The sequence below is a fragment of the Leucopleurus acutus genome (assembly GCF_964270905.1).
Source record: "Leucopleurus acutus genome assembly, chromosome: 1".
Taxonomy (NCBI): domain Eukaryota; kingdom Metazoa; phylum Chordata; class Mammalia; order Artiodactyla; family Delphinidae; genus Leucopleurus; species Leucopleurus acutus.
In genome coordinates, this window is record NC_139142.1 from 126,881,023 (window position 1) to 126,893,457 (window position 12,435).

The 12,435-nt window shown below is 54.6% G+C and overlaps 1 protein-coding gene across 1 annotated transcript in view; it reads left to right on the forward strand.

Moving 5' to 3' along the window:
• CGNL1 (cingulin like 1) overlaps nt 1-11,675 on the forward strand; it is a 102,025-nt gene extending 90,350 nt beyond the window's left edge. Inside the window, exons 14-18 of the mRNA XM_082846346.1 lie at nt 4,439-4,522; nt 5,382-5,506; nt 6,884-6,992; nt 7,366-7,529; nt 8,616-11,675. Of these exons, the coding sequence (XP_082702472.1) occupies nt 4,439-4,522; nt 5,382-5,506; nt 6,884-6,992; nt 7,366-7,529; nt 8,616-8,760 (627 nt within the window). The 3' untranslated portion in view covers nt 8,761-11,675. The remainder of the gene's footprint in view (nt 1-4,438; nt 4,523-5,381; nt 5,507-6,883; nt 6,993-7,365; nt 7,530-8,615) is intronic.
• Nucleotides 11,676-12,435: the final 760 nt, after the last annotated feature.

Below are 12,435 nucleotides of genomic sequence, written 5' to 3' on the forward strand. Positions count from 1 at the left end.
CCTGGGAGGTTGGCAGAGAAGGGAACGGCCGCCAGTCCTGAACCTCCCACCTGGGAGGTGGGGGTGGTAACGTCTGCCTCAGAGAGTCCTGGGAGAATTAACAGGCTCAGACGTGGACACTCGTCGTCGCTCCGCACCTGTCGCCAGGGGCTCTTGGCTCTCTCTGTTTCCCTCCTCCTTCCTCAGGCCTGGAGCACAGCTGTGGAAGTCACTGCCTGCCTCCTCACGCAGTTGCTGAACAGCTGCCAGAGCCCCTGGACTCTGCCCCCATGGCCTTTTATTGCCTTCTGGTGGATTTTGGCCTCACCGCCCCCACCCCCCCCCCGCCACCAGCAACTAAACTTCTCTCTTTCTCTCTTCCTCTCTCTCGACAACTCCAGGTCTTCCTTATCCCTTAACTTTTGGGGAAATAATCTCCCTTCCCTTCTCTTTCCCTTCCTGCTGCCTCCTGGGCCTCCGAGCTACAGGAGCCTTCCCCCCACCCACCCCCCCCACCGAGTCCTGGCTTACCGTCCCTCTCCTGGGCTCTCTCCCGCTCCCGTGCTGCCCCCACCGTGGGCCTGCATCCCTCCCTGAACAGTCTCCTGTCACACTCCCGTCCTGCTACAGTCCATCACCTGTAACTGTTTCCTCCTCAGTGATTCTCCCCCTCGGTCTGCTAACAGCTGTGGGCATCTGTCTTGCAAACCCCTTACTTGAGCTCTCCTCAGCCCTCGGCTCAGAGCTGTCATCTGTCACGCTACGGTTCTAGAGAAGAGGGGCTTCCCTGTCTCTCCCTTCTCTGCTGAGCCTCCCAGAGCCATCGTCCTGGCCAACCTAGACGCATCTTCCTCTGTCCTCGCCCTTCTGGGCCTTTGCAGCAGGTCAGTGTCCTGCTTTTCTCCATACCTCCCCCAACGAAGTGGAGCGGGGCGGCCTTCCCAGGGCACGGTTCTCCTCATTCTTCATGCACTTCTCCTCGGTGAGCTCATTTGTCCTGTGGCTTCAGCTGGCATCACCCAGTCTCCACACCTGTATCTGCAGACTCCCCTGGACTCTAGGGGTACCTAGGGATGTTAATAGTACCCACCTCATCAGGTGGTGGTGAGGATGAAATGAGATAACGCTATAAAAATGCTGCAGACTTACTTTTGTTAAGTGCAATGCAGACGTTCGCTGTGGTTACAATATTATAACGGGCCCTGTGTGACTGCTCCCTGTCTGCCTCGCCACCTGAGCTCTTAACCTGTCCCCTTGCCTCCCTGCGTGTCCACCTCGGTGCTCTTGATTCTTCCAGCGCTCCCTTCCTCTTTCTTAGCTCCTGCCTTTTCTCATTAGTGGTCCCTGGCTAGGAGAGCTGCACTTCCTCTCCCGCCCCGTCCCCACCCTGCCTGACTCTGACCTCCCTCTCAGCTCTCAGATCTCAGCTCAGCGTCTCTTGCTCTGGAGAATTTCCTCGACCCTCCCAGTCTGGGCTGTGACCACTGCCGTGCACCCCGTGCCAGCATGCTGTCCTTCCCCATTGCAGTGACACTGACCACAGGGACAGGGCTTGTTCATTTGTCCCCCACGAGCCTATGATGAGGTCAGGTACTGTCACGCTGTCCAGCCTAGGGTTGTGATAATACAGTCTGAACGAATGCATGGGCCCACCCCATCATTCCAAGACCACTCCTCCCCCGGCACTCAAACATATGTGTTCACAAACACACACTCGCTGTCACCCTGACCGAGTGGGTCTTTTCTGGGGACGCCCCTAAAGGTCTGGAGACATGGAATGGCTACTGTAGCTGAAAGATGGAGACCGGGGCCTTAGAAGGAGGGCTGCACAGCGCCGCACGGCAGGCAGGAGGCACCGAATGTGCTTTCACTGCGTTGTAGGCCAGCTCCAAGGGCCTACAGGCCGCCTTGTTCAGCTTCCTTGTTTAGAAACGAGGAGTCCACATCCCAGAGGTGAGGCGACCAAGGTCACATGCAGGTGGATGCAGAGCCAGGAAGAGAAGCTGGACCATCGCTCCCTGTGTAATTGCTTCCCCTCGCGGTGAAAGTCTAGCCGTGTCCTCAGTGAGGTCCTGGCCTCTGCCCAGCGGGCGTGAACAGAACAGTTTCCCCCAAGAGGCACATCGTGGTCCCGTGGCCCAGCCGTGCTGACGACCTCTGTAGGGGTGTTGGCTGATTCACAGCCGTGCTCGGAGTGGGGCTGTGAGGCTGCATTCATTACCCGTGGACCTGGTGCTCCTAGAGCAGTTAGAGGAATTGTCCAGGGCCCTCTTTGCAGCATGTGATTCTCGAGGGCCCGGGGCCAGGCGGGGGCTTGGAGCCGAGGGAGGAGTTCTGTGTGCTCTGCCTGCTGACCTGTGCACGGCTGGCATGTTTTCCCCTGCTGCGTACAAGGATGCCCTAAGGAGACCAGCTGCCTCCCGGATCTTGGAGCTGTATGTAGACCCTAAGTCTGTTCGAAGCGTTTTCACTGAGTTAGTCTAGAGAGCCAGAGCAGGTGAGGTAGTGGGCCATGAGTAGGCACGGCCTCTGTTCTGATCCTTCTTCCTCCCGAGATGTGGATAACTGCCCCGGACCTCAGTGTACTCTGCTGTAAACTTCGGAACCTCTGTGACTTAGAAGCCTGCCAGTCAGAAATGCAAAAATGTGAACTTTTTTGGGGGCCACACAGGCTCACCCTCCTCTGTGGGCAGGGTCTCGGCTTCCTCCTGTGGTACTGAGCTCTCCACGTCCCAGTCCTGCCCATCGCCAGCCTCGTTCCTTACCACTCCCTGTCACCCACTCTGGGCCAGCCGCACCACTCTGCTTGTCATTCCGTGCATACGCTGTGGGCGGGACAGTGGGAGATGCAAGCCTAGCCTGTCGTGGTGGTGGCGTCTCCTCTCATTATTCCTCAGGTCTTGCACTCCAGGTGGATGGCAGGGAAGGCGGGGTGAGCTTGTTTTACTCACGAGGGTGCTTGTACAGGACTTGGATTTGTGAAAATCAAAATCAAGGCTGGTCAGGGTGAGACTGTTACACGTGCTCCCCAGGCATCCAGGGACTCCAGTGTGCACACCTCTTACCTCTGTTGGACCCGGCCTTAAGAAGGAACAGGCAGTTTTATTTTCCTGGCTCACCTTCTTAGTTCTCTGGGCTTCTTCAGGTTGCCCTCTGCTGGAAGGTCCTGGGAACAGGGTCTGGGGCCTCTGCCTCTGAAGCGCATTTCACTGTTGCTAAGGCCCACTGGGGATGGGGAATGGAGACACCGATAGGCAGACGACAGGGTTTCTTTCCAGGTGCCGCTCAGCTAGGCTCATTTCCTATGAATATAGAAGAAATCCTCGGTGAGGCTTAGCCTTTGGCAGGACACCTGGAGTGTTCTTGCTGACTTCTGTTTTTGGCATGAGAAGGGAGAAATCTAGCAGCGTCTGAGATATGCTGACTGCAGAAGCCTTTGCTGAAGCTCGAACTTGTAATGCAGCAGCCAGCAGCTCAGGGGGATACTAGCTTCCCCTGTTGCTTCTTGTGTAGATCCCTGGCAAGCTGGGTGACTGACTCATCCCAGTTTGCCTGGGACTCCCTCAGTTTTAGCGTTCAGAGTCACATGGCCTGAGCACATCCTCAGTCCTGGGCAGGCTGGGATGGTTGGTCATGATCCAAGTTGATTAACTTCTCCAAGCCCTGATGTCCTCAGCAGAGATGATATTACCTGCGTCATAGGCTTGTTGTGGGGATGTCGCAGGATAGCACAGGCGGAGTGCTGAGCAGCTGTAGCGGTTCCCTAGGGCTGCTGTAACAAAGTATCAGTACGAGAAACTAGGTGGGCTAGAACAACAAAAATGTGTTGTCTCAAGCTCTGGAGGCCAAAAGCCTGAAAGCAAAGTGTCAGCAGGGTCGTGCTCCCTCCAGACCTGTAGGAGAATCCCTCCTTGCTTCTTCCTAGTTTCTGGTAGTTTGCCGGCAATCTTTGGTGCTCCTTCACTTGTAGATGCCTCACTCCAGTCCTCCGTCTTCATGTGGCATTCTCCCTGTGTCTCTGTCTTGCCGCTGTGCATGTCTGTCTCTGCATTCACACTTCCCCTTTTTATAAGGACACCTGTCATACTGGATTCGAGCCCGCCCTAATGACCTCAGTTTAACTTGATTACCTCTGTGAAGATCCTTTTTCCAGATAAGGTCACATCTGAGGTTCTAGGGGTTAGGACTTTAATATATCTTTTTGGAGGGGACAGGATTCAACCCATAACGGCAGGGTTAACTTTGACTATTATTGGTATTTGTATCATTATTGTTGCAATCATTGAGAACTCAAGAATATCTAAGGGACAGCTCCAGTATTCAAGAGGAGAAGGCAGGAGGCCCCCGTCATAAAGAGGAGCTGACTTGGTTGTTGGAATTCATAGCTGCGAACCATTTCAGCACAAAGGCTATAGGAACACCCCCTCTAACCTCTGGGCTTTTGCACTGTGTGGTGTAGATGGAGCAGATGCGGAACGAGCTACTTCAGGAGCGAGCCGTGAAGCAAGACTTAGAGTGTGACAAGATTTCCCTGGAGAGACAGGTGAGGGCAGCTGGCCCCATGAACCCCCCCCCCAACCGCCCCGCCGTGACTTTGGACTAGAGCCCCTTGGTTGAGCCTTCTTTGCACAGCACCCCCAAGAACTCTGCAGAGTAACTCACCTGAGAGGTACCGGTGTTTCTAAGGCCTTTTCCAGAGAGGTTATTCCCACAATATTAAGTGTGCTTGTGAGTTTAGCAGCTGGGGAGAGGTAGAATTGCAAGTGGTGTTTCTAGATCCTAAAGAGGGCTAAATTCGAATGAAAGGAGAATAATAAAGAACCAGTGTCCTCAGATGCAGGAGTTGCTAACAAACCTTACTTGAATCGCTATTTCTTTTACGTGCCATTCATGTTAGTTCTTCACTGAATATGATGTATGATATTGCTGAAGGAGCCTATTTCTCCTGTCCCGCCCCAGTAGGTTTATTTATTTATTTATTTTGGCCGTGCCGCACAGCACGTGGGATCTTAGTTCCCCGACCAGGGCTCAAACCCACACCCCCTGCAATGGAAGCGTAGAGTCTTAACCACTGGGCCTCCAGGGAAGTCCCCCGCCCCAATAGGTTTATAAAAGGCCAAGGTCAACCTCATTTGTCTGACATCCAGTAGTCTTAGGACATGCAAAGATTTCACTTAGGCTTATAAGCAATGTGATAGAATCTCATCTTTTGGCTTGCCAGGACATGAGTGCAAAGCTTTTCCCTGGATACCTCCCCAGGTCTCCTGGGGCCACACATCCTAAGGTAGAAAGCAGGCTTACCCCAGTCACCGACCAAACACTGCCCTGCCCTGTGTTCTGCTCTGCTCTGCACAGAGGGTGCGGCAGACACAGCCCCTCACGGCCTCCCTGTCTGATTCCAGAACAAGGACTTAAAGAGCCGGATTATCCACCTGGAAGGTTCCTACAGGTCCAGCAAAGAGGGGCTGGTGGTGCAGCTGGAGGCCAGGATCGCAGAGCTGGAGGACCGTCTGGAGAGCGAGGAGAGGTGAGCTGGGCCCAGCCGTGGTGCAGAGGCCCTGGTGGGCAGTGGGCATCACATTACAAAGTGCTTTCACACTCGTATCTCTTCCTATCCTCAAAAGCCTGTGAGGAAGGCAGAGCAAGTACAACCTTGCTGGAAAATTGTTTCCATTGTATAGATGAGAAAACTGAGACCCACCAAAGTAAATGACTTGAGGAAGGTAGCCTGGCAGAATACTGATGTAGCAGGACTAAAACTTGGGACTCCCCACTGCTCAGTTCTTAGCTGCTCCTTTCCCCATGCCTTAAATAGGACAGGCTGCCTTGTAAGCTACTGAGTTTGAGCTGGAATAGAGGTAAGGTGGCTGTCTCTGCTCTGGGGGGCCAGGTATATTCAAGCAGAGACTGAGTGGCCATCTGTCAGAGATGGGCATGTGGGTGGAAGGGACACAGGATCAGATGACTACATGTGATTCTCTACAGCTTGTTCTCAGACCACAGCCTGAGGGCCAGTACCGGGTTAAGCTTGACCAGCCTCAGTTCTTTTCTTTTCTTTTCTTTTTTTTAATTTTTATTTTTGGCTGCATTGGGTCTCTGCTGCTGCGTGCGGGCTTTCTCTAATTGCGGCGAGCGGGGGCCACTCGTCGCGGTGGCCTCTCTTATTGCGGAGCAGGGGCTCTAGGCACACGGGCTTCAGCAGTTGTGGCACGCAGGTTCAGTAGTCGTGGCTTGCAGGCTCTAGAGTGAGGGCTCAGTAGTTGTGGCTCATGGGCTCTAGAGCATGGGCTCAGTAGTTGTGGCTCACGGCTCCAGAGCACGGGCTCAGTAGTTGTGGCTCGTGGGCTCAGTAGTTGTGGCGCACGGGCTTAGCTGCTCCGTGGCATGTGGAATCCTCCCGGACCAGGGCTCGAACCCGCGTCGCCTGCCTTGGCAGGCAGATTCTTAACCACTGCGCCACCAGGGAGGTCCCCAGCTTCGGTTCTTACTCATGGCCCCTCACCTTCCTGGAAGCAGTGTGGGTGTGTGTGCATAGAGCACTTTACGTTATCCATTTTCAGTAAGACTTTTGGGACTGGGCCTTTTTGCTCCAGGGCAGCCTGGAGTAAACTCCAAATATTCACAGCCTGGCAGTCTATGACCCACTGCCTTACCAAGTAAAGCCCAGGACTGGGAGTACTCAGGGCAGGTCTGGCTCCTGCTCAGCCTCTCGCTGGCTCCGCAGCCTTGGACAAAGTCCCTCCCCCTCTCAGAGCCCCTGTTTCCTCATCTGTCCAACGAGCAGCGCTGTCCTGCTGTACACTTGTGAGTCTCTCTGACCCTGCGTCCACCAGACAGCCCTGGGCTGGCCTCCCGGGCGGCTGGGATGAGACGGTCCTCTGTTCTGCTTCCCCCACTCTTCCAGGGACCGGGCCAGCCTCCAGGTCAGCAACCGCCGGCTGGAGCGGAAGGTGAAAGAGCTAGTGATGCAAGTAGACGATGAGCACCTGTCGCTGACTGATCAGAAGGACCAGGTGCGGGACGCTCTGCGAGCACTTTTGAGATTTAATGTCTCGGGCTGGGGAAGCGAGAGGGAGGGGAGGCCTCGGCGGGCAGGCAAGGGGTGAAGTTGAGTGGACTGAGTCCGCTCTTTCCACTCCACCCCTTACGTCATGGAATGGGGCCTTTAGAGCCCACTTTAGTAGGGGATTTCAGCAAACTTCAGGCCCTGAACTTGGCTTTTAGAAAGTAGAATTTTCGGTCTTAGAGCCTCATCTCCGCTTTCCCGTGAGGCTGGTTGCCCCCTTTGCCGTACCTTGGTTGCTGGGAGAGAAGGGGGCCGGACCACTGGCCTCTCTGTGCTGGGCTGGGCGACGCACCGGCTCACGGCCTGCCTTCCCCCTGCAGCTGAGCTTGCGCTTGAAAGCAATGAAGCGACAGGTGGAGGAGGCTGAGGAGGAAATAGACAGACTGGAAAGTTCTAAGAAGAAGCTGCAGAGGGAGCTGGAGGAACAGATGGACGTGAATGAGCATCTGCAGGGGCAGCTAAATTCCATGAAGAAGGACTTAAGGTGGGCAAGTGCGGCGACCCCCCCGGGGCCGTGATGGCCCTGACGTTGGAGGGGAGCCTGATGCTTTCAGAGCGCTCCCACTCCTTTGTCTCAAGCTGATCCCTTGTTGTCACCTTTGGGGTCATCCCACCCTAGGGGTGAGAGCGGCTGTATCCACTCCGGTCGCCCCACGTGATCAGTAGGGTGTCACATGTGTCATCCTCATACCATTGCCCTGGTGTCGGCCGGGCAGGTATCGTCCCTGTCGTCCTGAGGCTCAGAGCAGGTCAGACTAGCTCACACCACTGTGGAGGGAGCAGCTCCTGGACCAGCCCTTAGGGACTCCTGGGTTAGGGAGAAATGAGGTAAAGTTGTGGCTTGTGTTCTCAGGAGGACGAGGATGTCCCAAACCTGGTCTCCGGAGAGAGCTGCTGTCTCGAGCTCCCCTGCCACGGCCCCAAGGATGGGGGATTAGGTGCGGGGTTGCTTTCCCTGCCTCAGGGTCACTGCCTGGGGTATTGGAGTGAGGGGGTGAGTTTAAGTTCACACCCATTCGTGGAGCTGGGCCTTTCTTGGAGGCCGACTGTGACCTGGGGCTTTTTGCTGGCTGCCCAGGTAGTTCTCTTATAAATGCCCAGAAGACTGGAGCCTGTTGAGAATCCTGTAAACAGGGCATGTCTGTCGAGAACCCAGCCCCAGGCTGGCATTAGGGGGCACCAAAAATCTCAAGAATCAAGATGCAGTATTAAAATAAAAATTAATGCAAACAGCCCATGGTGAACAAGATGATAAAATTTTAAATTAAGGTGGGATTTATGGCAGCACCCTGCTGAGCCATGTTGGTGCTTGAGGCAGAAGGAAAGATCAGTGCTGTTGGCCTTGCCCCAGCCCTGCCCAGCCCACCCTGTCAGCAGCAGCCTCCCGTGCTCTCAGGTGGGCAGTTTGCTCCCTGTTGCTGTAGGAACTGGCAGGTGCAGACGAGTTAAGTTCCTGAGCTTATATGCCACTCGCTGGGGTGCAGAGACAGGCGTCTAGAGCCCCTTGGCCTCCAGATCGGAGGTGAGCCCCGGTCCAGGGCCAGGAAACACGCCACCTGTTGTTCTGCAGACTTAAGAAGCTGCCAAGCAAAGTGCTGGATGACGTGGACGGCGACGACGACGATGACGACCTCAGCACGGATGGGGGGAGCCTCTATGAGGCGCCGCTGAGCTACACCTTCGCCAAGGACGGCACCGCCGCCAGCCAGATCTGAGCCCACTTCCAGGGGCCTGCAGCCGCCTGCGGCGGGAGGAGAGGAAGGGAGCTCCATCACCTCCTCTTCGCGGACCAGATAATTCCTCCCTGTGATGTCATGTCCTCCTAGGATCTCTGTGGCAGCACAGCTCTGGTAGCTTAGACAGCAGCTACTGCAGGGTATGCGTTGAGACGCCTGCAGCCGCTTGGCAGGATGGAGCCCCCGTTCTGCACAGCTGTCTGCAGCACCATCTGCATGGCTGCTCCTCTCTGCCCCCCGCCCCCCCCATCAAGAAAAAGGGTCCAAATGCTAGTTCCTAGTCAGTAGCCATTGTGAAGGGGAGGGGAGGATGTGGAGGCTGTACATATTTTAAATCAGACCTTCTCACAGACTGCTGCTGTCCCATTTTGGAATGTTGCAGAGGCTTCGTGGGGTGGCTTGTTTTGTAAAGTTCACACATCTCTATTGAGTATTATTTTTAAAAATACAAAGCTACTAGATTTTTAAGTATAACTGAGCCAGAGGCAAGAGGGAGAAAGTAAAGACCGCTCTGGGCATCAGAGTTGGAAAAAGGAATTGTTGTGGTGATAAGGCAGAGTTAAGCCTAAGAAGAGAAGTTCAGGTGGTCTTGGTAAAGAACTTGTTGACGGAGGGAGGGGAGGTCAGAGGTCACTTGTATCCGTGGTCCTTGGTTGCTTTTTTTATCTAGAATTTTGTTAAAATTTGTGAACCATGCTGAGACCAATACCAGTCACCAGCTGCTGTTTCTTTTGCACAGGTGGAGTGGGCAGACATGTACGTACGGTTTTTGACAAATGATGTTGGTTTCGGGGGCCGGGGGTGGAGCCCTCCTGTCGTGTCTTTTTGGTCCTTTCCTCCCGCCTCCAAACTACACTCTCTCCGTCCCTGGACGGGGTGGTTGCCAGGTGGGGACCGCGAGGGTTTGGGAGCAAGGTTCGTGGACTTAGGCTTGAGGAAGAGGCAGGTGATGTGTGCAGTAAGGTCACGGGGACGGGAAGAAGGGAGAGGAGATAAGCAGGCGTGTGTGAGCGTGGGTAGGAAGGAGGAGGTGGAAGAGGAAGAAGTTCTTGAAAGCTGGGGGGATGTGTAGGCAAGAGGCAGATTGAACAGGATCTCAGGTTTATGTCAGGAAAGGGAGGAAGGAAGCAGCAGTCAGACAGAGGCATTTCTGTGCAAACTGGAAGAATCCTGGCTTCTGGGACAGAGGGACAGCGGCCGGCACCAGTCAGGAGGTAACTGGGGCTGGGTGAGGTCTGGGCAAGGCCACGTTGCTGGGATGGAATTTCAGGGAGGCACTGGGAGGATGCTGGGTATCCCGGCACTTCCTCTTGGCCTTCCTGGTGTCCCCTCCACTGTGATGGTCCCTAGGCACGCACAGAGGCCAGGTCCAATCGTAGCTGGTCAGGGCCGTGGCCAGGGAGGGAACCCTTCGGGTTGTGTGCATGTGAGTGAGTGTTCAGCTGCCTCACGGTGTCCCCACACATCCTGGTAGATAAGAGGCCTGTGACCCCAGCGCTCCATGACAGTTGCCACAGGGAGCAGGGAATCTCAGTGCCCTACCTACCCCAGGTCACAGAGCGCACCCAGCAGGATTCAGAGCGATCAGCCCCGTCTATGGGTAGGTGTCGTCGCCCCCCGCCACCGTGGGTGAAGCCCCCAGAGCAGAAGAGCCAACCCCTCTTCTGCCTCTGCTGGGTGGAGTGCTTCTTGCCTCTGCTTACCTGTTTGGAGTATGGAGAGATTCCTCCCTTTAGCCGTTCATTCATTTAGCATATATTTATTGGACATCCGTGATATCCCAGTCTTTGGCACTGGGGACACAGCAGTAAATAAAGTAGATCAAAATCCCTCCCTTCCTGGAGCACTGTCAGGGGAGAGGGGGTGATAGACAACAGTTACACCAATGAACACGGAGGCTGAGCCCCTTCAGACCCAGCCCTCTGTCCTCTTGGGGAGGCAGCAAGCCTGTGATTGGTCGGCTGGCTCACTGGAACCCACAGGGGTTCTTCGACTCTCATATGCTGTTGAATTCCCCGCTGCTTCCACCGCCATTAGGTATTTGCCAAGAAGCCTGCCCAGCAACGCTTCCGCCCACTCGTCACTACAGATTAGAGATGGGAAAAGTTGGGGCCCAAGAACTTTGGGAGCGAGCCAGCATCTGTCTTGGTTTGTGAGAAAGTTTCTGCCTCTCCTTCTGGCCAGTTCCTTCTGGTAGCCATGAGGCAGGCTGCAAGAAACAAACTGCCTGTGAAAAGAGAACAGAGCTCACCATTCAGAAGATCTGCATCTTTACCCTAAAATTGGGACGTTAAAAATGTCAACAGATGCACCCGCCTGCGCCGTAATGGGGCTGGCAGTGAACTGGATGCATGCGGTGCACCAGGATGGGAGGAACACGAGCCTGGGAGCTGAGAAGAGAGATGTTTTCAAGGCCCAGCTCATCTTACCGTGGTGACCTTGACAGGGGTGACCTTGAGAGGCCTGCATTCAGAGCGGCAGATGACGCGGAATGATTGAGGACCGGGGCTCAAGGTCCTTGCCAGCTCTGACACGCTGTCATTCTTTTATTTTATTATGTACACATATATATTTTTTTCTGTTTGTCGCTTTAAGAACTAACCCTACTCGAGAGTATTTTCTTTAGCTAGTTTAAAAAGAAAAAAAAGTATTTAATAAACAAGTATGTGGCCAAATGCAGTGCTGAAGAGACAATCATCATATAGCTTTATCATTTTTTTTCCTGCCTCTGAGTGTCATCCGACAATGCCGGTTAGTCTCATTTTGTTGGGTTTCTGCTTTCGGGTATGGTTTGATTGCCTAGGTTTGTCGCCGGGAAGAGACATTCTTAGGCAGCTACCTCCATGTAAGTGAACTCCTGGAGAAAGCCAGTTTGCCTTTCAATAAACGGTATCACCCAGCAGGAATCTTGACTCCCGTTATTTCGACTCCCTTGTTTTCTCCAGAGCTTGGCTCCGTGTCTGCCAAGAAACAGCCCAGGTGAATGGCTGGAAGCTACCCAAGGTAGGGGAACTTGGGGCGTTCCAGGCTGGGATCCGTGTCTGAAATAGAAGGGTGGGGAGGGGGTGAGTGGGGCGCACTGAGAGGATTAATGCCCCTGGATGGTCGTGATGTTCTGAGAAATCCAGACTGCCCATTTCCAGAAAATGGCCAAAGGGGAAGTGTGTTGATAACTGAGAATAAACAGGCACCCCCTGTGTTCTCCTTGTTCCCAAACTGAAATGGGTTCTCCTGCCATCACAGTTAGCACATAATCTCACTTGATCTGCAGCAGGCTGACAGCAGGTACCCTGGTCCATTTTATGTGAAACAGGAGTCACTTCCATGTGGAAGGACCTACACTGTTCATGGTCTTCAGTGCCATTCTCTGCCCTGTCCTCTGGAGGCCGATCCCTAAAGGCCCTGGGTTCCCCCCATGACCGATGACGACTCTGGTCGGGGTCAGCTTGTGGGAGCAGGTGGAGGTCAGCATTTTTCTGTTGTCACCCCTCTTTTGTGCAGCGTTTCCAGCGGTGATGCAGCCGGACAGGACTGCACAGGATGCGCAGGACTTGGGCGACCATACCTCCTCCTTGTGTCTCTGGTTCTAAAGGTGGTCAGGGCGGCCTGCTGCTGTTCCTCTGCGCCCCTCGGCAACCCTGGTGGGTTCCCCCG